This window comes from Glossina fuscipes, unplaced genomic scaffold (assembly GCF_014805625.2).
Source record: "Glossina fuscipes isolate IAEA_lab_2018 unplaced genomic scaffold, Yale_Gfus_2 1, whole genome shotgun sequence".
NCBI classification, from domain to species: domain Eukaryota; kingdom Metazoa; phylum Arthropoda; class Insecta; order Diptera; family Glossinidae; genus Glossina; species Glossina fuscipes.
The window spans coordinates 3,067,678-3,092,972 of NW_023998415.1; the positions used below are offsets into that span (position 1 = coordinate 3,067,678).

A 25,295-nucleotide genomic window follows, 5' to 3' on the forward strand; every position below is an offset into this window, starting at 1 on the left:
TATCAAAAAATATTCATTTTTTTAAACGTACAAATAGCTGAAAGTTTTATAATTAATTCCTGGATTTATTGTGGGCGTGAATGAATAGTTGACGAGGTTGTATATGAACATTTTTATTTGTAAGCAATTTGCGGAAATTTCGGTGAATTCCCACATAATCCATCCGTTTCCCAAACTTGTATATGGGATTCTTTTGTCAAGACCACCAGATGTTGATGTGTTGAATAGATGATGCTAGAAAGGAAAGTAAGAAAAAAGACGCAGAGCAATGCGTAAAAAAGGACAGTTTAGAAATACATTTAAACTTAGTATTCGGTATTGGACACGCGTTTAAAGTAAATAATAAAAACATTGCACGCCAGTAGGATATGTTGGACTCGTTAAATATTTCTAGTATATAGAAATGGTCACAAATAAGAAATTGGTCTTCACTTTTTTCTAATTAGAGTCAGTTAAAAGTCAATTATTTTTCTTTTTCCTACGTGAGCTCGAAAGTTGTTTTTTAATAATTTTTAATTAATTCTAAGTTTGGTCATAAATTTTTGCTTATTGCTCATATATCGTATCGTGTACCCTGCATATAGTGTATGTTTGTTAGCCAACAAGCGAAATCCTTCTCCCAAATATCCTGTTTCGCTCCTTTCTATACTTTTCGTTATATCAAAATGTTTTCAACGCCGAAAAGGAGGCTTCATAGATCCCCTTAAGTATATATATGTTCGGAATCAGACATTCCGCATTAATCTAGATATGCCTGCAAGTCCGCCCGTATGTATACGTCAGCTTAAATTTGGGAAACATATTACGAGTTGTTGCAGCCAGTTTGGAATCACAAATAGGACTCAACGGTTGTGGGAAACTCCTAACGTGTAACATAACTGCTTTCTTCATTTTTTCTAATCATAAACTGGAATAGATACAACCATAAGATTTTATATGATTGTGCATGTGTATTCTATGGGCGATTCCTGTGTTTCGTACATCTAGTACTAGAGAGTATCGAAACATAGTTTTTTTTTACTTTTTCTAGGACAAAGTTGGTGGATATGAAATATTCGGTCACAGTCGAATGAAATTTTCTTGTGTGTCTTTTATTAAAAGTATTAGCACTTTCTAAAAAAATATGCGTAAAATAAATAATTGCTTAAATAAAGGAAATATTAATATTTTGAATGCGCGCAAAAGCTAACTCCACATCTTTCGTTCCGTAAAAGTAAATTGAGTAGACGATAGATGTTAATTAGTGATTTCTGTGGTCTACTAAGTCACTAGATGATCTGGCGGTCGCCATAGACGCGGATGCTTGTTTATTGCTTCAATTTCTTAAAGCATTTCATTTCTTCAAGTCGTTTACTATCCCATGAATGGGCTATATTTGCGTGAACTCTTTTCATATAAATCTGCTAATTTTTTTGTGTAAAATTTTAAAAATATTTTTTGGAAATTTTTTTTCAGCGTATAAAATGTACGCTCAAGAGCTTTATACGTGCTTATTAACCGTTTTAATGGGCATTTCAGGTTTTCACATATTGAATGGCCATGTGTGTATATATGTGTCGCGGGTCGTTATATTTGAAAATAACTCGGCGACTATATTTAAGTCGGTTTAAGTCTTTTGGCATTGAGTAGCCAAAGTCCTTTAGTTTTATCCCTGATATTTCTGATTTTTTGTTAATTCCGAGCTATTTGCAAAAATACTACTTGATCTATTAATATTGATTTTTGATTTTTTAGCTTCAGGCATTCACTCTCATTCTTAATGACTTACCTACTTATATTCGCCATGCCTGTTATAATTTCGGTAATAAAATTCAAATTCCAACTAGACCATAAGCGTATGATGCCACCCTCGATGGCAGTGGCAATGACATTCACGCCAACGCCTTCCTTGACGAATGAATAACACGCGGCCAATATTAGATCCTCATGCACAATATGCTGCACGTACCGCGCATTGGCTGAGTGTAAACGCAAAATCGATTTACCATTCGGATTGACTGAAACATTAACGAAATCATCAAGATTTTCTTCGGTCACTTCAAAACATTCGTCAGCTAATGAAGGCGAATTGACGCGTTCCGGACAATTGTCCATTGTTGCGCTTTTTGGAATGGTAGGCGAGTTTAATGATGTCAGGGTATGAACGGTAACTATATCACCCAAGGTAGGACTTGTGCACAGCAGTGTTATGGGGGAGTGATGAATCTCCGCAGGACGTTCTATAGTTCGTACATAACTCAAACTAAACATTAAGGAGAAGTTAGATAAATGCATCATTTTAATTACTTTCCTAATACTCACTTATTTAAATCCCAGATTACTGCTATGCCGTCTTTACCCGCTGTTACTACGATTTTAAACTCGACCGAAAGAGCTATGCAGGTGATCTCGTCAGTGTGCCGCACTAATACTGTTGGCCCAGACCATTGCAAGTCAGCTCCATCCTTTTGCAAAGGTGAATCATGAGGTGACATTGTCGCCGCTGATATCATCATATTGGCACTATTTATTTCGCTTCCCTCCATTTCGTTGGATTTGCTCGTTATTTTACGAAACGCTGAATTATACGATAGTCTCAGGCCACGAACATAACTTTGACGACTTTTACCCAATTTCGCATTGGCTTCAACGCTGGTGCACTTGTAGATACTTAAACGTCCGGATTTATGGCCGAACCATAATTGATTCGAGTTACAATCACAACCGCAAGCCGTAATATCATCAAAAGCACTATTATATAAGAGATTTTTAGGTTTGGAAAAAATTTTATTCAAAGGTTGTATGCGAACAATGCGATCATCATAACCCCAAGAAATGACGTTGAAAGTATCACTTTCGGCACCTTGCATAACGCAAGAACGCGAAGGTAGGCCATATACTACGTTAGTATTATTAAATGATAACAAGTACTCGGCGCCTGGTAGTTTATGTATATTGCCAAGAAATGGTTTCGAGAGTTGAGGTGAGCCCACATAAACTCCCCAACGCAAGCCGCGGACACTTGATAGAATCGGCTTATCAACGGTAAATTGATAGGTTAAAGATTTCGAAGGCGGGTGAGATGTTTTAAATAGTTGTCGCGGCATTTGGCCGTAGGTCTTCACCATAGTTTCTACGGCTTCACGTTCTATGGGATCGTTTATCTCAGATTCCAAGAACACAGCATATGTCTGCAATAAGAATAGTTACAAAGTATCTATTTTAGCAGAAATTTCAAAATTTTTTTAAGCGAGTTTTCACTCTACCCTCCGTTAGGAATGGACAAAGTAGTTTTAAATATTCTGTTTTGTTTACCTTATGATTAATAAGCATAAACACTCAAAAAGGTGTGAAAAAATAATTGTTTATTCACTTGTAATTTTGTGTAGGCATAGCCGATTTTTTTGCATTTTTACACATAAAGAGTTGAGTGCTTCGCAAAGTCAATGTGGAAAAGTTCAGCGTTCTAAATCTTATAAATTTTGAGCAACGAGACAAAACCTACAAATGATTGTTAAGAAAAGCGGCGTTGCGTATAGCTTGTGCTAAACTGCGAGCTTATGTCCTGAACAATTTGGCCCATTCTTAACAACAATTGACGTGCAAAAACTTCCAATGTCTCTATCAAATTTGAAGTCGACATTTTCATTTTTGCGACGACAAGAATGCCAATAACAAACATCACACAGACACAGAGACGGACAGGCATGGCTTAATCAATTCGGAATTTCACGCTGATCAAGAGACTATATATCCTGAAGCTTTCTTTTGGACGCTACATACATTATGAAAAAAAAAAAAAAAAAAAAAAAAATGAATATACCCGCATCCTTCAGTGCGGGGATATAAACATTATTCGTTTGCTTAAAAGTTTTTTGTAAATACAGTCGTTAGCCGTGGGTTAGAAAACGATAAATGCGAGTCTTCGTCTCTGAAGATGCGATTCCCGAAGGCACTCACAATTTATTATTTGCCTTTTTATCTCTAAAAAATAATAATACTTAGAGATGCTGGAGACAATTTTCACTTTTTTTCATTTCACCTCATCTTTGGGCAGGGGGCTTTTTTAATTTAAGCCAATATGTTATATTTGTGCTGCACTTAAATAAAAAGGGGACGACAAAGCGGAAGTCTTGATCGCATTTTTGTTTGCATATAAAACAATGCACAGGGAGCAGCTTTGTGTTCCGGAAGAAAGTTGCAGTTTTTTCTTTTTATGAGATTTTCTGCATGAACGCAAATCTAAATATAGTTACATTATAGATTCCAAGTTTACTGTGTTCACTCATAGTTCGCTAGAGAATGCTTAAGTGTGACTCTTTAAAATATTTATTCTTTGAAATCAACTTAACTTACAGCCGGATGAAAAACGTTAATGGCTTCAATAGCAGCTTCTCCAGTCTGTTTATATCCGAAGATTAAATCGATCCAATGATGCAAATTGTTGCGCACCAACTCCGACTCTAAGGCTTGGCGATGAATTAAAACAAACAAACGAGAGTCCTTCAAGCTCCAAGGTGGTAGGGAGACGTTCTCAACGCGTTCACCATTTTGACGACAGCCGAAATCGAAGCGTTCAAAGTTTTCAAACATTTCGGGTAAACAAAAGAACTCAGGTATTAATTCTTTAACATCAGTAGGGCTATCCCGGCTAGCCAAAGACCACGTGGTGCTCAGCGCATGAAAAGTGCGATCAGGTATATCGAAATTGTTATCTGTGTGCTAGTATTTGTTAAAAATTTGATAGAAATAGACAATAGGCCATTACCTACCTTGGTAACGTAGAAAGTAACTAGTAAACGGTGGAACACGTACCAAAAAATGTAATACCGTTCCAGAATTCGAGTAATGTGAACTGTAATGGTAAGGCTTTAATATGATCGAGCCCATATTGGTCATCGTGTTTTTAATATACTGCAAGAAGATAATGTTAGGTGGGGAGGGGGGGGTAAGAAATGAAAAGGATAATTACTTTTAGTATAGATTACCGTATAATTGTTGATGTAATGTTGTTCATTTTCCTCATTTTGCACAGCGATGGGTTTCGGTAGTTTACGAAAATTCGTGGCATCATTTAAATTTAAAACATCACCGGTATAATTGGAGAGTATCCAAGGAAATATCGGATATTGCATGAGATCATTGTAAGTACGTCCGGAGATTTGATTAAGAGACATCAAATATTCCCAATTGGTCAAGAGGCCTTCACGCCACTGCTGAGTTATAAGCAATAGTTTACTTTGATCGGGCGGAACGACAATTTTATCACAGAAAACATCACGCATTATTTTCCAATCTTCACAATTTTGCAATGAGAAAAATAGGGACTGATTGGTGTCTAAGAAAATTTCGAATGCCTTTTCCTGATGCTGATGGCGTTTCAACCAGATTTCCGTTATATTGGCTATATCACAGTTTACATAAAAATATTTACAACGATATGTAGCCAAAAAGTATAACTTATGATCGGTTACGATAATCTCTCCATCAATTTCACCATCGACCGGTAAATATTTGGCGGGAAAATTGTATAGGATTTGAGAATTTAATGATATGTTTAATTGTTGATCGTAACTGGCTATGAGATAGTCCAAAGGTCGGGTATAATGGGAAGGTGTCGTTGAACTGTCCGTACTATTCGGCTCATGATAACTGCTCATGAAGAAGCGTTTATCCAAATCTAAATGGCAGCGCCGTAAACGCGTGTGAACCCGGGACGGACCTTCAGTGTCATCCAATTCCCAAGAGCTGAAAATAACCAAGATTATTATTAAGATTTTGACAGTACCTCAGTGTCATTTTATTCTCCTCTTTTTAAAGCTCGCTGCCATAATCGGAGAATTTAATTTAGAGGGCAACTCACTTCTCCGCACTGTAGGAATTATACCAGGGTGCTCCCTCGTGTGTCATTCTGCGCACTATGTCTAACCATTTAGTATATGTATGAGTGTCATCATAGTCTTTCATGTAATTCATTAGGAGTTTACGTTCGGAATTCTAAGGAAAGCATTTTTTTTTTTTTTTTGTTATTAGATTTAAAAGAAGAATGAATATAAGTCCATGCTAACTTGTAGTTCCGCTACCCTTCTGGTGGTAAGCATTGAAGATTCAATACAATTTTGCGCCAAGTTTTCAAATTTGAAGACAGTTTTTTCCAAAGCTGCTTTCTGCTTAGCTGTGTCCGCACAGTTTTGCAATTCCAAGCGTTGTATTTCGTTTTCTAAATTCCATGTTGAATCGTTCTCATTGATGCCTAATCGCCGGCACAGTGGTGCCAAATTCTGAATTGGTGTCTCTAAATCTTCTAACAGGCTTAGCCATAGCAAAGCCTTGATCATTTTACCGTCACATATTATGGTCGGTAAAAAGTCATCTTGACAAGAAATCCATAATGCGTCGATTATGAAACAACGAAGATCTCTTGGTTGTGACGGTTGCAAACCCCACGCGATAAAATTATTGCAACGTTGATTGGTGGCAATACTGTACGATACTAATAATTCAAATAGTTCAATTTCATGGGGACTGGGAGAAGATCTTTCATTTGATACCGTGAAGAACTGAGCGCTCCGATTTATAAGTAACTCAAAACGAGTTTTCGTCTCTGATGTGGACAGAGAGCAATTTGTTAATTGAATAACTGAAGGGAGGAGAAGAGAAAAGTATGCAAAGTGAATTATGAAATTTTTCGAACGCACTGTAACAAACCTTTATAATTCCAAGATACGTCCGTTTTAGCAAAGAACATATGGATCCAATTGAGTTGAAGTTTGGCTTGGATTGCGCGGAAACCATTCATTACGGATACGATTTGCTTTTCTTGATAGAATGCTAGCATATTTATAATATCCCATAAGATCTGCGCGTGAAGTGCGTCATAAAATTAAGGGCACTAATGAGTTCTTAAAGGAATTTCTACTTACATTTATATGCCCCGCCGACTTCAATGAGAATTCTCCAATAGTTGTTAATAAATTCGCTATTGAATCTTCAGTCTTTTGATTATTTGTATTATTCTTAGCATACAAATAATGTAGAGCCTTGACAGCACACTGTATTAGGCCAGCTTCAACCATATTGCTTTGTTCTTCAACGTTCTTAAGGAAGAGTTGAGAGAGAGAGAGAGTTTGTGTCAACAGAGGCTTTCAATTTCTTTTAGTATAATCAATTTAAATGATAGGTTTTTTTTTTTTTTTTTAACCAACCAGTTATCATATTTCGAGAGGCATTGCGTAAATTTCTACATTTTTACCTTTACTGAGCAAATCTGATAGAAAGTTTTACAAATTCTAATATATATCGTTTCAAATTAGATTGAGGAATGGGGACAACTTTTATTTACAATAACCAGAAATACGTATCATATACACATATATACGTCTATGCACATATTTGAGGATCTAAAGTGAAACTAGAAAATTGAAATTTGACGCATATTTTCTTTGTCGTTGAAGCGATTAAGTTTGACAAGTGATGTTACATGACGTGTAGCCATGTTCGCAACTTACGATCCAGGAAATATATTGAATTAAAACTTGAGCTATCCAAGAAAGATTAGTGCACTAAGGTTCTAATCAATGAATTGACCCGCCCATTCTGAAAACAAAAAAAACCTCTTTGTTCACTTGTTATAATTTCTACGTACGAGTATAACTGCCTTTGCTTTCCATCACTTACCATTGCGTAAAGATTTCGCAGTATTATAAAGCACTTGTCATTAAAATCAGCAGAGCTGTTAATCGCCATTGTAGCTTTTGAAGTTATGGCTAATAACGCATTTAAGGCGAATCGCTGCTCTATATGCAGCCGTGTATCACAGATTAGAAACGATTGCAAATTGCAAAGTTGACCGGTAACCCATTCTAAACAAGTTTCAAAATTGCCCATATCGATAGGATATATGGTTAATTGGTTAGCTAAATGATGGCAATATAAATTTTTGAAACATAATTGCAGATCTTGTGAAGGTAAACGCTGAACTAAAGCGCCCATCAGCTTTAAGATGGCACTCCGTACAGAGGTGCTGCTATGATTCGCCAAAACGAGCAAGAATTCCACTTTGATGTAATGATGCAAGACCTTTAAAAAACTGGAAATAAATTTTCAGTCAATTTTCATTAGATAGGCCAAACTTACATCATCTATAGAATTATCAGGCAGTAAGCAGAGAAAATCTTTTAATAACAGCAACAGACCACTTTGCAACGCCGCTATACCCGTCGAATTATAAGAATCAGTTTTTGTTAGAAGTCGCACTCGACGTGGCTGCGAACTAGTTTTGGAGCATGAACTGCCGTCGCTATAAGCTGTCATTATATTCTCACTATAGTCTAAATTCGAGGTGTTTGTGGTGGTTGTCAATGAGTATAAGCTGCTTTCTGATTTACGAGAATTTGTTCGAAAATACTTTTCTTTTCCTGCCGAAATTAAAGAGCGAGCGGAACTTCCCGAGCTTAGGCGTAAGCGTTTGCGTTGTATCCTTTGCGATAGCGGCGAATGCTTTAAAAATGACGTAGACGATGATGACATGCGAAAAGTTTTAGATCCTCTTCCACCCCTTTCCTTCATAGGACTTGCGATCAGAGTCATACTAGTACAACGTTTAAATTTCTCCCGCCATTTCGCCACCTCTTCGGGACTGAGTAATTGCAAAGCGTTTTTATTGAGCTTTGAACAGTCAGCCACATTCTCCAAATTCTCTTCGAAATCATGCAAAGCTTTCTTATAAGAAGAGTTGCTTTTATGTAATTTACGCAAACGCTCTAGGCGAGCTCTTCGCGCCTTATCCATAGGTGGTGTATTGGAAGCATGAGTAACATGAGTTGTAGTCGTGGTATCAACGCTCAACTTTGCTACACCCGGATGTGATCGTTTAACTACGCCGCGTTTAAAAGGAGCCGCTACTCTACCGAAATGCGTCGCTTGAACTAAGGAAGATTTCTCTTTGGTGGGCACTTCTCCCGTCAGCAGAAAATAAAATTTGGAGCGATCATGCGTTATGTAACATTCACTCGGTTTGTGCAACAACAATAACAGCTTCATTATTTCATCGAGTAAAGAGGGAGGTGGTGGCGAGCCGGCAAATACTGATATAATGCTGACAAATGAGTCGGCCGCTCTTTTCGATATAAACACAGGATTCGGTGACTCTATAACGTACACCTTGCAAAGATTCAATAATTCCTTCATTAAGCCAGCGATCTGAAATTGTTCGATATTAAAATCACGTTGTGGATGCTTTTCACGTGTCAAAGCCAATATTGCTATTAATAGCATGTCCAGAACGTCTGAATTTTCTGAACCCGAGCGATGCCAATCAGAATAGCGATGCAATTGAGCAACCAAAAGTCGTGGGTAGACTACCGTCGCTATAGTTGTCTCATTAACAATAAGATGATCGCCCTTTTTGCTGATTAATGGCTGAGAACAGGCATTATTGATGATACCCTTCAATAGCTGGCAATCTTTAGAGCAACGTTCTGTTTTAATAACATATCCAATAAGACTGATGTAGTCATTGCGTTGAAATTCCGTGTAAAGTTGAGATTCCGAGAAGGCGACATTGAGCAATAGATCTAAGGCCATTGCTTGTGTCGAAGAATTCGAGGCTTTCTCAACCACCTGAAATAATGAAGAGAAAATCATTATAAGATATAAGATTTTAAAGATCAAATCCCTACACGAGCAAACATATACAGGAGATTAGATAAACCTCCACATAAAATTACAGCTGTTTGTAATGAAGGTAAATGATTTTGTAAGATTTCTCCATACAGTAATAAGCCGTAAGGACGACCTGTGTGCCAAAGAATTTACAAGTTAATTTTAAATGGAAATGCCTGGAAATGGAATGTAAACACTTACCGTACGTTGTATTATCCAGTTCCATATTGCTGTCGTAACCCATTATAATGTCCGGTTGCTGTGCCGTATAATGCAAAATGCGATTCTCTCTTAGAATTTTCATTGCCTCCATAAAATTGCCATAGTTAGGCTTTTGCATTTTACTTAAATTTAAATAACCATAGTTCGGTTTCAAGTTGGCGACATGACATTGCGTCAGCTCTGTAAAGTCAGGACCCATTGCTGTTAAGTTTATTATGGCTTCCTTGGTGGAAATGCAACGTTTAAACAACATTAGGTTCGATATACTGAAGCGCATGGGATTGTTCAACTCCAATGTAGAGTGGGATTCGCTTGAGTTGGCGGTGTTGTTGTTAGTTTTATTCACGCAGCCATCACCCAAAGATACAATTTGAAAGGTATGATTTCGCGTGAGTAAACGTAAATTGCGGAAGGGTAAAGTAATTAAATGATGCTCCAGGCCGTCAACGTAAACAATCAAGTCCAAAGAGTCGTTATGCATTTGCACGGCAACTGTCAAATGAATCCATTTATTTTTGCTAACGCGATAATGTTTTAGATCGAAATGACTACTTTCGAAAAAGGTTTCACTCTCGGAGTGGCCATTGAACAAATGCATATTGCTAAAGCTGTTTAGGAGAACCAATTTAGTTTGCTTGAAGGCCTTAGTTAAAGGGGAACTGGAAGTTGGCGAAGCAATAATGAACGTATTGACATTCGCCGTTTGATTTTTATTAATGCTTTTTATAGAGCTGGCGCTGTTATCACCACCGTTCAGTGTGCCCGAGCTCACTTTTTGATAATTGGATTCTTGGGGAGATTCTTCCGTTTGCGTTTTATTTGCCATTATCAATTCGGCATTCGGTTTACTCGTTTCAAATACCAAATGCATGCTATTATTTAGATAAATACTTAACATCACCTGATTAGTTCCCATTGATAAAATGTGAGTCCTCTATAATTGTAAAAGCATTAAATTATATTTTCATTTCGATTATTATAATAAAATAAGTTCATTGACATCACCATGTAAACATCACTTGAACTACGCGTGTCATCGTCCACTGTTTGACACGAGCTCTTCGCATTTTGGCTTCCTTTCACATTTAGCCAGAGCGATATGGTAAACCCTTCGGGATTCCATAAGCGCGCATGCGTTATCGGTATAATGTACGGCGATCGAGTAAAGGGCGTGTTCGCTTGGCATTGTAAATGATATCGACGTAGACGTTCGATTTGCTCGACTCGACCCAAATCACCGGTCGACGTGTATTTAGCTATTTCTATTAAATTTTAATATATAGAATTTGCAGAAGTAAAATGACGAGTGCAGGTGTAGTTTCGTTACATAATACATAAAACAGATGAAAAGCAAATAATAATAACAATCAAATAAGAGATGAGGATAAGAAGATAAGATGATTTTACAAATGATTTTTTTTATATCCACTACTACGTGGGTTTTTCATAAACGAAAAGAAAGAAGCACTTGACGCGCCACAGATTGTACACATTGTTAAATAGCGAAGTCGATTTCATCCCGTCTACCTATTTGTCCATCTTTCGAAAATCGCACTTTGGCTACAGAATTTTCACTTTGTTCACATTGTCAAACTTGATCATTGCCGATCACGATCGGACAACACAAATGCGACTAAATCCGCTTGGAGTTTGACGCTCAATCAAAAATATTTATGACTTTTGGGATCGTTCGTTCATGCGTGCTTTTTAAGCGTTACAAAGGTAAGAGTAAATATTGTCCCATATAGTCTCCCGTACATTGAAGCTAATCGGTCTTCTTTCTACCTTACCATCAAATATATACATACACACATCCAATGTATGTTTACACTTTATAGTGAGAATATTAAGATTTTAAGATTAGAAAGGTGATTTCTTCTAAGCTCACCGGTTCCTATAGGTAAAATCGAAAGGACGGTGCGTTCAAAAGAAAAATGTACTAAAAATGTCGTATAGATGATATTGAATTTTTATAACATAATTGAAAGTAAAGGGTTGAGAGGGTTTTCGATAGTATTCTGTGTTTAATTTTTTTCTTATGCCTATCTGTTCGCATATAGAGCTATTGCGCATAATTTTTATTTAGCAATTAAATGGAGATTAAGTCCGTATCTTCTCTGCAAGCAAACCTTATAATCGTTATTCGAGGCGCATGAAGGCTTACTATACCCCTTCATTAGGACTTTCAATTGCACCACGATATTCAGGTTGGAAATTAACCTATTAGAGTGCATTGTATTCCCGTAGATGCGAGTCTCATTCGTCGAGAGGTCATTCTTTAGATCTAATTATTAATAACTAATAGTCATAAAAAGCAAATTTTTTGTGCGACAATTTTACCAGAATTTTTCACATCTTTGCCATTAAGATGTAATGAAATGATGTTTCGTTTATTTATGATCGCAAAATGTTATATTCGTGTTTGGGCTTTGTCCATATTCTTGCTCATCGAAAGCGGCATCACTAATACAGTGAACACTGTACCGTTTAGAGATAGATGCACTAGAAGAACTTTTTCCAATCCATTTTATTATACTTACCGATATTAACGGGAAATTCTAATTCGACGCTGGGATGCGCTCTCTTTAACGTATTCGCACATATATAGTTCATATAGTTAATCAATATGTCAATAGGCGGATTTTTGGAAGCTAAGATGCTGAAAAATATTTGCAAAACATCCGGAGTATTCAGATCCACTACTAATTCCAGTATGCTTTGTTGCAATTCACGTAAGCGCGCATCATTACATTGAAGTATAGGGCCGAAACCTTTTAGCATTACTAGCGGACCGCCCAAATAATCGCGTATGACAAATAAACGGTTCATCAATTGAGCCAGATTTTCACACCAGCCGGTAGGGTTAAGGCAACATTTTTCACTCAGCTCTATTAGGATATCTATGACCAGACAGCAAATGCCTTCGTGTAACATGTGAGTACGATAACGAGAGGATGGTTGAAAGGGATGCCAGAGGTCGGTTGTGCCTCCTCCTGTCCCTCCTCCACCTCCACCTCCACCAGCACCACCTCCACCCCCGGCGCCGCCATCTGAAACGCCACCTTCTGTTTCTGAGACTTCGGGTATTTCGGCATCAGCATCGTAACCCTCGTCGGCTGTTAAATAGAAATCGTCCGGTTCATTCTCGCTCAATTCAAGTTCGCTGTCAGCGCAGATTAGGGATGCGCGGGTCGAAAAGTAATCGTTATCATCACTTTTCCCTGACAAGGGTCTCTGTGGGGGAGTTGAGGGGGTAAGGCAGGAATTTTTACTCGGCAATCCTATAGGCAATTGATGATAATTATATGATACAGCATTTGGTTCTTTTAAACGGGGGCATTTTATCGATCTACTGCACGACGGCGTTGGCACATCCCTCAAATTGTTGACTTCATCTGTAACCGTGGTTACAATGCTGGGGTTAATTACCGCAGCCGGTTCGTTTTCTGTATTCGAGAGCTCGGCAATTCTTAAGAGAGTTTGTAACGCTTGCAGAACGAGATTTTCACGTGAATGCTCTTCGCCATATTGTTCCCAATTGTTATTGGCGCGATTCAATATTAATGTCTTCAATTTGCGCAAGTGTTTATGCATTTTATCCACTAAAACGAATACAAAAACGAAAAAGAGAGGAAAAACGGAAAAAGGAAAAATTACAAGAAAATAAAGTAAAAAAATATTTACAAATTTTTTCAAGTGTCAAGAGATTTACGCAACTAACTAGCGTTGTCGACGCACCGTAAAGTAAAGAAAAGAGTTTAGTTTTTATTTATTCGTTTACTTCTTTTTATCTTTCTTTAATTTAGTAAAAAAAACAAAAAAAAAACAAAAAAAAAACAAACATACACACTTATAACATATTAACTAAATAAAATGTTAGTTAATGTAACCGTTAAGTTACAAAGTAAAGAGTCTACGGCTGCTGGCTGGCTAAACGTGAAGGCACATGTGGATATTGCTTGCGTACGCTTATACAGACACATAACTTAGTTCTTGTAACGTGTGCAACCACAGATTAACCTCGTTAACGTAGTAAACATTTCAGAAGATAAACGTAGCTAACGCGAGGGATGAGAGAGGAGGATAAATAATCGTTTTCCCCCCAACGCTAAAGCAAGCACTATTTCAGTAAGTAAGTGTTCGCGTAGTTATTTATGCATTTGTAATTAACTCAAATTTAAGTGTATCGCAGTATCGCAGGCTGTCTGCAACAATAGAACAGATTGTCTCTTGTCTCTATTACTTTACAATGAAAAACATTGCATGTCAGCAAGTATATCAATACAATCAACTTTTCTGTGTTATATGTGTGCCCAAATAAAACGGTTTCAAATTTCACACTTTAGCTCGATGCGATTGAATGCAATTGAGAAATAAATTTGTCTCAACTGTTCGATCATTTGGAAGCATTCTAAACTTCACTCAAAGTTGTGCATTCATCAGTGGATATTCTAAGCTTTGGAAATATTAAGAAGAAGTGCCAGAAGTTTCTTCCTTTTCTTTTGACGCGAAATTAATAGATGACATATGTCATCTCGTTTAAATGATTATGTACCGTTGTGCTGGCCGTATTAATAACATCCACTATCTCGCGGATTTGTAGTGAGCATACTCTTGACGAGGTCCGTATCTGTTGTTGCTGAGCGGCCGTCAAGTCAAACTTGCCAGCCGTAAGTCGTAATAGGGCTCGTCTGCGGTGTACCTTGGACCACTACCTTTTTCAAAGCAATGAAGCATAACATACCGCAAATGCGTCTTTTGGCTATCCATATTGAACAGCGTAGAAACAGATTTGAAAAGAGACTTTATCATCAACGTGACGTACTTTGAAAGGGCTGTGCGACGACTGAAATCGAGCCCATAAACGAGCAATAGATAAGTCTGCATGTTTGCAGACATAGCCAGCTCGAGGTCATACATAGCGTGGCGGGAAAAAAATTTATGCGACACTTCCATATTAAAACCAGAAGCAAAGTTTAAATGAACTTAAGGAAAAGTCAAGATTTAAAGGCGAAAAAAGTAATCATTTTAGGGAGATTGTTCTATGGGAATAAGAATCGAACGTGATATTTATTGTCTTATCATATATTAAACGATTTCTTTTTTTTAACTGGTGTGATCTTGAAGTTGATTGCTTACCGCTGCTTTCGAGCGATAATTCAAGACTGGAAACGTTTATCAATTTCACTGTTGTACTTTTATTTCACTTTGCATTGCACATGTGGTGTCCAATACGGTCCTAGCAATACAAATTTTTTGACGAACAAGCTGCACGCGCTGTGTTCAATTATCTTATTTAAGAGAATTGGCTGCTGGAGTAAAAAAGTTTTGTATATCCTACACCACTTGCGACACAGGGTATGTTAGGTTAGGTTTGTGCGGACGCATGTAACACTTAGAAGGCCCTAAGATAGACCCACTTTTTTTATTACACCGATCATTTCAGCATCAATTTTTTGCTTCGACCGAAGCTTGCATTTTCGGCTGATGTCTGTCCAAGTATTGTTGCGTTCAATCAGTTCGCAATTTTTGGGATATTTTAATAAAGTTTGGCACACTGGCGCGTTTTGACTAAAGAACGAACGCTAAGGAGAATGATTCGGATTGGTCGACTTTTTCGCCCAGTCCCTATATAACATCTCATTTTGAAAGGTCAGAGCTTATGAATAATTGCGGGATATTGTAGGATATTTAACGATGGGTCGTGCCCATCTGTATTGTGTTTACTTATTTTTATTAAAAATGAACAACATATTGAAAATAAAAAATTCGCCGGTTGGGATAGGCCAATAGCGAGATAGTTGATTCATAAACTATTTTTCAATTACTATTAATAGTATAATCAACAATTATGTGTGCAATTTTTAATTTAGGGGTAAAATAAAATTCTGGTCACCGTGGCTAACTTCAATGAATGTAAAGGGACAATTAATTCTGTCATCTGAGCGAGAGGTGCCTTGAAGATTAAAAGCGACTGAAGAAAATTTCATAAACCATACTTTGTCGGGTTTTTGTCACGTATGATGTTTATCGTAACAATTGTTCGCTACTTGATCTCGTGCAGTCATTTAGCTTTAAACGAAAGTTACTGAAAAACTCTGAACTCTGGATCGAGTGAGTGTGTTCATACAGGTAGAGAGTCCAAAAATTTCCATAACAATTTTCACAGTCGGGACAGTCGAACAGAGGGACGAAACACTATTCAAGCTAATCAGGAATATACTTTATACCGTTGGGGATTTGAAGAGATTCGTTCTTTACGATGCTCGAAAGACTCAATACACTTTTCTTAACATCTTTCGACTTCTAGTAAATAGGTACATGAAAATTAGCAAGGCTATGATAATAATTTTGGTCATACCGGGCTCACTAGCGTGTTTACAAGAGAGAATGAGAAGAAAAAAGTTCTATTCCTATATGTCTACCTTAGGTGGTGGGTACGCAAGGTGAATACAGTTTTCCTTCTTATTCGTTGCAGTACTTTTAAAATAAACATGTAATAATTACTTGTATGGCTTCTCTTCTGTCTTTTCAATAGTATTCTTGAGAGACTCATACACAAATTAAAAACATAAATAAATAATTTTTTTTTTTTTTTTTTTTTTTATAGAAAGAAAAACTTTTTTTTTAAATTTTTAGACGGATATAGTGAATGGAATTCACATTTTATATATATATATATATATGTATATATATATACACGTTAGAGGCCTGATTGAAGACACTCGAGTGGAAATTTTGAATTAAATTTCTTATAAAATGGATTATCTTTCGCTTACCTTCTTCATTTTGATATCCTTTAATGCATATAGCCATAGTCGTTTCGAATAGCTTCAATAGGAGTCTCTTACAATCAGTATGACTCTCGTATAGACATAAAAGCTCGTTATCAATTTCACTTGGCTGTTTCCCTTCTATTGTAGCACTTTGATATGGTTTCGATAGATCATTTAAAGAGTTTGTACGACTTGTACCGAACAAAGAGCCAAATATTTGAAAAATTTTAATGAAAACACTTTCTTGGCCACTATTGGTGTTCCTGTACACTTTGTCGGGATTAGCATTCTCATATGTACTCCTATTGGAGCAATCATACGTTGTATGCAGATGATTCACAGATTTCTCAACCGCTCTTAGCGCTCTCTCGTCGGGAAAGGCGTTCAGAAAAAATTCCGATTGGTTCTTTATGTCGAATACTAGAATAATATTTTCTTTTGATTCGTTTCCTAAAAGAATACAATCCTTTTGCTTTGCTTTAAGCAATTTGTGCAGAAACGACGGTTGACTTTGTGATATTGAATTACTTATAGAATTGTCAAACAAACTATGATAATAGTTTGAAGCGTGTGTTCGTGTATCGGTAGTAGAACTCGTACTAAACAATGGTTCCGTTAGTGTTGCTGCTGCTGGTGGCGCCGTCGTTAGCGTAAAAAGTAGATTTTCCACCGAGTTCGTTAGACAACTGTCAGCATTGTTTGTGGTTTTGCTATTGACTGGTTGCGATTTTTTTAATTTCGTCGTTGGCACCATTAGAAATGCCGACAATGCATTGTAATTTAGACGTAAAATATCGATAATTGTCTTATCGCCTCGTTTGAGCGATGTACCGGCATTCGTATATTCATGTTTGCTTCTTATTCCCGCACAAGCTTTATGAACATTGCCATACTCATCATCGTCATCATCATCATCATCATCATCATGACGACCATCACCATCACCATCATTATTGTCGTCGTCATCGTCCATGACAATGGAATAGATTTTCGCAAATTCGTTGTAAAAGTATTGACTAGTCTTCAAAAGTTCAAAGTTTAGGCACCATTGCAAAGCGACAATATGCAAAATATCCAAAGCGCTTAAGGGGTTAACGGCGTTATATTTGGAATATTTTGAATTATGGTTTAAAGTTGCTTCTAGCCAAAAATATGAACTTTGCCTTTTGTTCGTCTTAACTATTTGGGCGATTAATGCGGTAAATAAATGATTTGCACGATTTGAACTGTTTAGCTGCAAAGTAATAAGACGACGACTTAATACTGGCTGCTCTTGACTGTTATCACCCAAAAATGTTATATTATCAATACCGATTTTAATGAGATCGCATACACCCCGTATTAGCGGGGGCTCTTCCAGCAAATCCTCCAAATGTTGTATATTCTCCTCATTATAAAAGGCCTTTATCAAACGTATATCGCGCAAATACATGGCGAATATGTTGAGACACTCTGTCAGCAATTTAATTGGATCTTCTGTCAATTTCGTATTAAGTTTAAGTAAAGATTTAGCAGTGTCTGCGACCGGCGTTGTAGGTTGAGATCTTGGCCAAAACATTTTTCCCGATTGTGGAGTTTTATTATCGTTTAAGCGTTGCTTATTTTCTCGAAAAACAGGCAAAACAATCGAGGCTAATATTCCAGATGCTATATCATTAGTTAATAGATAGGATATGTGCTTCAAATGTTTGAGAAACAGAAGTAAATGCCAATTATTTTCCGGTTCTCTTATTTGTTTATAAAATTTCAAATACAATTCCAAAAGGCCGTCATGGAATTCCAACGATTTTAATTTTACTCCACACTTAGCACAATTGCTTAAATTTGATTTGCGGGACGATGAGGAGTTTGTCATATAGTCATTAACGGACGAACGCCCAAGCACGGTATTGAGAATTTTATACGCAAGAAACTTATAGGCACACTTTTGATGATATGGACTCAAAACCAATATTACTTTAAATACGTCATAATAGTGGGCCAAGGTATAATGACAGCAGCACGTACCACATTTGGCCAAATAAAGCATTGAATGCTCTTGCAAGTCCAGAGGCAACGAGGTTAATAAGCCCATTAGCATACCTTGAAAGTAGCAACTTAGCCTGGGCGACATGTGTTGATGACAATGTACTTGACGTCCCTTCAACTTACGATGGCGTGGTGGTTTAATATGTGCTGCACTAGATAATACCGCCCCTGCATTACTGATTAATAATTGATCGTATTTGCTTAAATAATCAATAATGCGCAAAAGCGTCCGAAATATAGTGGTAAATAAAGATTTGACATCTTCCTGTAAAGGGGGATAGTTCTTAAGCAAATGATCTATGGCGTTCATACATCTGTCCACCATATTCTCATCAACGAATTTTAAATGATATAAATTTTGTTTGCTGTAAACGTAACCGAAGATCGTAACAACATTATGCAGGCAACCGAATATGATGAACAGCAATGCGTAGAGTAATTTAGAATGTTCCATGTTAATCTCCAAAGCAGCCACCAATTTAGCAAAAACACATTGGAATTGCAGATCGGGGACTCGCTGTTGACTGATGAAAAATATATTATTAAAGCACTGTTCATTTAATTGTAATAATTGACATTTGATATGTTCTGCATTCGAATAAGATGAAAATGCATCACTTTCCATCCTCAGACAATCCAAACTGAAATTTAAAGCCATCATGCTAACGGAATGCTCACTATTTAAAATCGCATTGACTCCATATTCTAGGGATGTACACTTTTTTACTACTTGTATTAATAGTATGGCGATCTCGTCACTTGTCTTTTGCATACGCAAAAATTCATCGAAATCATGGGTTGGCTCATTGCCTTTCAAATCCCAGGCATAGTTATGATGGTTGGTCTTAACAGTGTCGTAACTTATATTTTCAGATTCAAATGATCTACTGGTCCTAGGTGTAGATGGTTTAGTTTTAGTTTTTTGATAGAAATTCAGATTTCCAACATAAGCGTAGATATTTTCCGAGAAACTCAAATTTTTGCATTCCTGACTCCAGGAGCAATTCGGAAATAAGTTAATGCATAGATTGCAAAGACTTTTCTGAGAAACAACCAACTGGAAAGAAAATATATATATATATATATATATATATATATGTAAATATTTATGATCGCATCAAAAACAATTGTCGTTTACAGTTTTGCTTACCTTTACATCAATTCTTAAGAGAAATTTCAATATATGATGACCCAGTTGATGCGTTAGAAAATTACGTAAAGCTAAAATTTTACTGCAGTCACTGGGCTGTCTTAAGATTAACTAGGTTTGGAAAAACAGAACAAGTAAAACATTGGATTAGGGACAAATGTTCAATATTTCTTAGTTAAAAAAAAAAACCGAAAGACGGAGCTATATGCAGGGACACTATGAAATGTATATATTCTATTTCAAAATCAAATTCGGAATCGATCGAAATATGCCTGTCAGTAGGTCTGCCGGTGGTAGACTTACTGTCGGTCGCAAAGGTTCCGATATCGGCTATTCTTATACGCAGCTTAGTATTGAAAATGGCCCAATCCGATCAAAGGAGACAGTAAAGTACGGGTTATAACTCGAGAATACCTCTGTTTTCAGAAGCAAAAAAAAATTAGAAGATTTCCACATTATTACCACTATTATAGCAAAGATTTGCACGTATTGTACATTTGATGGATGATTCTGCGGCAACTGTACAAAAAATCCATGCCTATCTGATACTAAAGAAGAGCAATAAAGTTTTATTTTTTTTCTTTTTTTTTTTTCTTTTTTAAACAAGCGTTCGTGGTTATAAAAGATTCGGCGATAGTTGGATATAATTTTCTTATTTGTTTGAACAAAAACTATTTAGAGTAAGTAAGTGTTCATGATTCTTCATCTATGGGCATAAAGGAGTCGGTCGAATATTTAATATCGACTAATGACGCATTATACATTTTTGACTTTGACATATATATATATATATATATATATGGTAAAGCTATAGCAACACGAGCCTAGATGGACGGACTTATTAATAGAATAAATTAGTAATATACTAACCTGAGCAAAGTTATGATTTTTCTTAATTAACTGCAAGAAAGTCGTATTTTTCTCTGAAGTTGTCTTGTGAGGCTGGGCAGCTTTTTCCAACTCTCCAGCATCCAATAAGGCAGGTGTGTATAATTCTGATGTGCTGATAATTTCATAAATTTGTTCCAACAGATAAGAACAGATTTCTTCCGGTATAGGCTTAAAAAAGCTAAGATTAAAAATAACATTTAGAAATTATAAAAAATTAAATTAAAATAATGATATTCAAAAACCCCCAAAAAAAAAAGAAAATGAAAATTATAGTCGTTTTAATGCCTCGAAATATTTGCATTAATCGTTTCATTCATTTTGGTTATTGTTCTTCTTATGCTTGTTGCTAGTTGATCACGCCTATTTTCCACATGTACCCACACATATATTACAAATTTCGTTTTTCAATTTTAAACTTTCAACGAACCCATCGATCTATATCGGAACCGAACAGCATATATTCTTAATGGGGTAAACGATGTGTGTTTTTGGGTGTTACAAATGGCAATGCTATTGGCTATTGGCACGGCTAACCTAAAATGTATTCAGTTTTCATATACCTAAGCTCTAATATTTGCTACCTAACTACATCTTATCTTTCTTACTACGTGTTAGGTAATCGAATACGAAAAAAGTCTATGTTTACATTTTGAAGCAATCTGGCTTGCTCTTAATTTTAAACAGTTGTTTACCCATCGTGAGCATATCGGAGCTGTTTAACCGCAACTTCTCAGCAAATCCGATAAGTATTCGTTTCAAATTTGCGTTAAAATTATTTTAGAATTTTTTTTTTTCGAAAAATGGTTTTATTACTGGATACGAAAATTCTCGAATTGCACCCGTGTGATGCAAAAATGATTAAACAAATGGAAAAGCTCGTAGGCAACAGGAATCTATGCAATCGTACTTTTGAATTTTTATCTTTCACGCGAAAGTTTTAAGTCCATCTAAAAAAAAAAGAAGAAGCTTTGGATCCAATAGAGGCAGTGGAATAATAAGCAAACTAAACGAGTATTAACCTTAATGGTTCTCAAGGAATCAAGTTTGTCAGACGTGTTCTTACAATGGGCATTGTTCAATGAAAAATTTAATTCATTGTCAATTGAATCAAAACATCTTTGGAAACTTGGAACTGGCCCGTACTTCAGGTGCTTTGAAAAAATCTCATGAAAAATCAAATAAATACTTTCGAGAATAATTGACGAAATACGTTAAGCGGTACAATATTGAAAACTAAGATCGTTTGTGATCATTTATGTTCTATGTAACTCTTCGTAACTTTTCATTTATCATTTCATATGTGTCAGCTCGAAGTTTGTTTCTTTTACTTTTCGAAATTTCAAAAATTGTCTCAAGCGGACAGACAGACAGATTGAAATCGATTTGAACAAATTATATTGTCTATATATATATATAGACAAATATATATATATATAATATAAAAATAGACAAAAGCAATGACGATCCTCTGTACAATTAGGGTCAATCCTTGCTATCTAATATGTTAAGCCTAAAAAATAAAATCGTAAAATACTTTGCCAGGCATATCAGTTGATTGATCCGGATCTCTGCTTTGGATATATATCTCGCAAAGGCTGCCAATTTAATGCGCTTTAGATAAGCATACAATGGGCATTTGCAACCTAATCTATGACCAATAGGCGACACATATTTGGGCCATCGTTAAATCGACGCATCGGCCTCTATTGATCAAGAATATGTGCATAGATATGTACTTTTAGGGACTTTTAAGACTCAGTCCTGACGATTGCAAATCTAGTAAAACTTCATATTTGAATAGTGAACGTAATGATAGCAAACTACCTTTTAAAGTCATCATTTTCCTCTAACTCGGAACAAACGAATTGAAAATTATATAAAAACAATTGCAGCCAGTGTTGCTGTAAATAAAAAAATAAAAGAGAAGAAAAGCAAGATTTTTTATACCTTTCGATTAGATTTGAACAATTAATGTGATCTTACCTTTGTTTCGGCATCGTTAAGAACATGAGTATAATTTTGCCAAATTATTTTCAAGGTATGCAATAGTGATTGATATTCGTCATTGTTGTATGTCTTATTGGGATCTTCCATGGCAACTAGCAGCAATAATTGATAATTCAATATTTAATAACAAGCGCTCACTAAACATATCGTTTTTTGAAACAGATCAACAGTTATTTCATATGTATGTACTTATAATATATATATATGTACACGTTTTTTTTTTTTTTTTCTTCTTATTATATGTAATCTTTATTATTATGGTGTTGTGCTTCTTACTAATATGCGTGAAACTTTAGCTTCACTTTTGATTTCTATTTCATGTAGATCTGCAGAGTAGAAGAGTTACTTTATTACTGAAAGCCGAAGCGAAGAAAAAGAGTTGGATCTGTATATGCAATTAAAAAAATTGTTCTTATTTTTCTTTATTTATTATTGTTATTATTATATATAAAAACAGATAAAATTTCAAGAATTCAAGAAGAGAGAAAAAAAAGAGAGAAAGTATGTTTAAAGAGGATAGGAGGAAAAAAAAATCCACGAAAAGGATTAAACGAAGCATACACAGAATTCATTTGTTTCTTTTTTTTTTTTTATCACTATTATTATATAAAGGCAGATAAAATGCAAAAAATTAAAACCAAAAATGACAAAATCTCGAGAGAGTGTATTCAGAGAGGATCATGAAAAGTAAAGGATTAAATATGACATAGGGAAAAGCTGTATAACGCTTTGATATGACTTGAAAATTTGTAATATAAAGAAACAGAATGAAAAATTTTCCATCTAATAAACTACTTCTTTCTCATTTGTTGTTTTTATTGTTATTCAATTGCAATTTTTATTTTCATCAACGGGCAACGATGCGTGATAATAATACTTTTCTGTTGAGATAATTTCATCGACTCTATAACTATGTTATTATAAATGAAAGCTAAGCCATTTACAGATTCAATCTCTTTTAAAAGCCTTAATCGATGACTTACACTCGGGTTAGGGGAAATACATTATTACAAAGAAATTATTGTTAATCAGTTTGTGCCTTCTCTTTAACATCTAACAATTTATTTATTATTATTTTTTTTTTCTGTTTTTCCAACTGCTCCCTATGATTGCTTAAGTGAACTTGTTTTGGTTTAGGCTATTGCAAAACACTATCGCCTTTGCATGCCAATATAGAATAGAGAAACCTATGAAATTTATCTGGCCAAATATGACTGTTGATGAATCTTCACAAGTTGTTGGAAAATTTATATTTTTACTTGATGTATGTATGTATTTACTACCGTAGAGTAAGAATACTTTAGTAATATATGCATAGAACATTGTTCGAAATTAAACATTAGACCCTTCTTAAGGTGAACATATAATCCTATATAAATTTAAATCGCGTAGCAAAATGAACATGCTCTTGGTTATTAGATACGTATGTAGATGCTGAGTATCGTTCTTAATTTATAGGAAAGTTTCAGCGTCCGGATATATATATTCATATATATATATACATGAAAAATGTTTAGATTTGCTCTCGCATACATATACTTACGAAGGGGTTTCACAGAAGGCATTCGTGCAAGTTCCCAACAAGTTAAATAATTGTTCGCCTTTGTTTATTTATACAAAAAATTGTATTTAAATTGTGAAATTGATTTTTTAATACCTGACCCTCCGCAACATTTGCAATTCGAATATAAAAATTGCAAAATAAATCCTCGTCACAGAGAATCGAACAGAGATAAAGATTCGCGTCAAGTATTTTATATCATTTATAAATTCAATGATAGACTTGGTCGCCACTGACCATAACGGTGGTAATGTTTCTAATTATAATATATAAATTATAATAAACTGTGGCATTGATAAGCGCTTACTGTTCAACGAGTTAAGCTCATTATTATCTATCTATATAAAGCACTCGCATTTAATGCCTTGCTAAGTCTCGGACGCTATGTTCACTTTACACTTGACTTTGAAGCCAGCCAATTGTATGGTTGTATTGGTGGGTGACTGCTATTAAGAACAGTTTTCTGAAGTGCTGAACTTGTATTGCTTGGCTTATCTTGAAGCCAAATAAACGTAAGAGATTCCTTTTTTTCACATTTAAAAAAGAAAAAAAAAAAAAAAAACAACAAAATCACAACTTAAATATTGATAATTAATTGCGTTGTACGCGTTGTACTTTAGTTAACATATACAAAAAATCAGAGAGAACTCACAAATTTTATACAATTTACTTATGCATCAGTAAAGTTTTATTTTTCGATCTCTTTATGATCTGAATTAACAAAAGTCTTACGTTTATTTAATATACTTGATAGTAAAGCAAATTATATTTTTACATTATTTATGTGTTTATGATAAAGTAGTAGCTTTGCTAGTTTTTATTTATAGTGTTTTTTTTTTTGTTTTTTTTTTTGTATCAAACAGTAATGTCAAATCTATATATTTTTTAGAACTACTTAGCCTTTTAAAATTAGTTGATTTATACGTTATAATAAAACATTTTTAAATGTGTGGATTTGTTAAAATCTCAAAAATTGTAATACTCCAAAAAAGTTTTTTTTAATTTTACTTATCAGAAA

General features: G+C 35.4%; 1 protein-coding gene across 7 annotated transcripts; it reads right to left on the reverse strand.

Moving 5' to 3' along the window:
- Positions 1-25,067, reverse strand: LOC119644907 (lysosomal-trafficking regulator). Of its 7 annotated transcripts, none has more exons than XM_038044634.1 (22): positions 24,930-25,067; positions 22,693-23,042; positions 22,534-22,610; positions 20,689-20,887; positions 19,819-19,929; positions 16,644-19,725; positions 12,405-13,466; positions 10,870-11,126; positions 9,844-10,798; positions 9,660-9,775; positions 8,116-9,600; positions 7,657-8,058; positions 6,903-7,076; positions 6,688-6,838; positions 6,048-6,619; positions 5,843-5,976; positions 4,968-5,727; positions 4,752-4,893; positions 4,336-4,694; positions 2,302-3,170; positions 1,769-2,242; positions 1-234 (listed from the first exon to the last, which is right to left on the reverse strand). In XM_038044634.1, the coding sequence occupies exons 2-22, from the start codon at positions 22,801-22,803 to the stop codon at positions 114-116; spliced, it is 11,613 nt and encodes a 3,870-aa protein (XP_037900562.1). In that variant the 5' UTR covers positions 22,804-23,042; positions 24,930-25,067; the 3' UTR covers positions 1-113. The 7 variants fall into 7 exon arrangements, with proteins under 7 accessions (XP_037900562.1, XP_037900559.1, XP_037900561.1 ...); XM_038044631.1 differs by having other exon boundaries at positions 22,693-23,101; XM_038044633.1 differs by having other exon boundaries at positions 24,374-25,067.
- Positions 25,068-25,295: the final 228 nt, after the last annotated feature.

Coding starts and splice junctions, on each gene's coding strand:
- LOC119644907 (XM_038044629.1), bottom strand. CDS start 24,281: ATGCCTTCTGTGAAACCCCTTC. Junction 10,799..10,869: donor GTTCAAGTGATGTTTACATG/GTGATGTCAATG, acceptor TTACAATTATAG/AGGACTCACATTTTATCAAT. Junction 9,776..9,843: donor ACTGGATAATACAACGTACG/GTAAGTGTTTAC, acceptor TTTGGCACACAG/GTCGTCCTTACGGCTTATTA.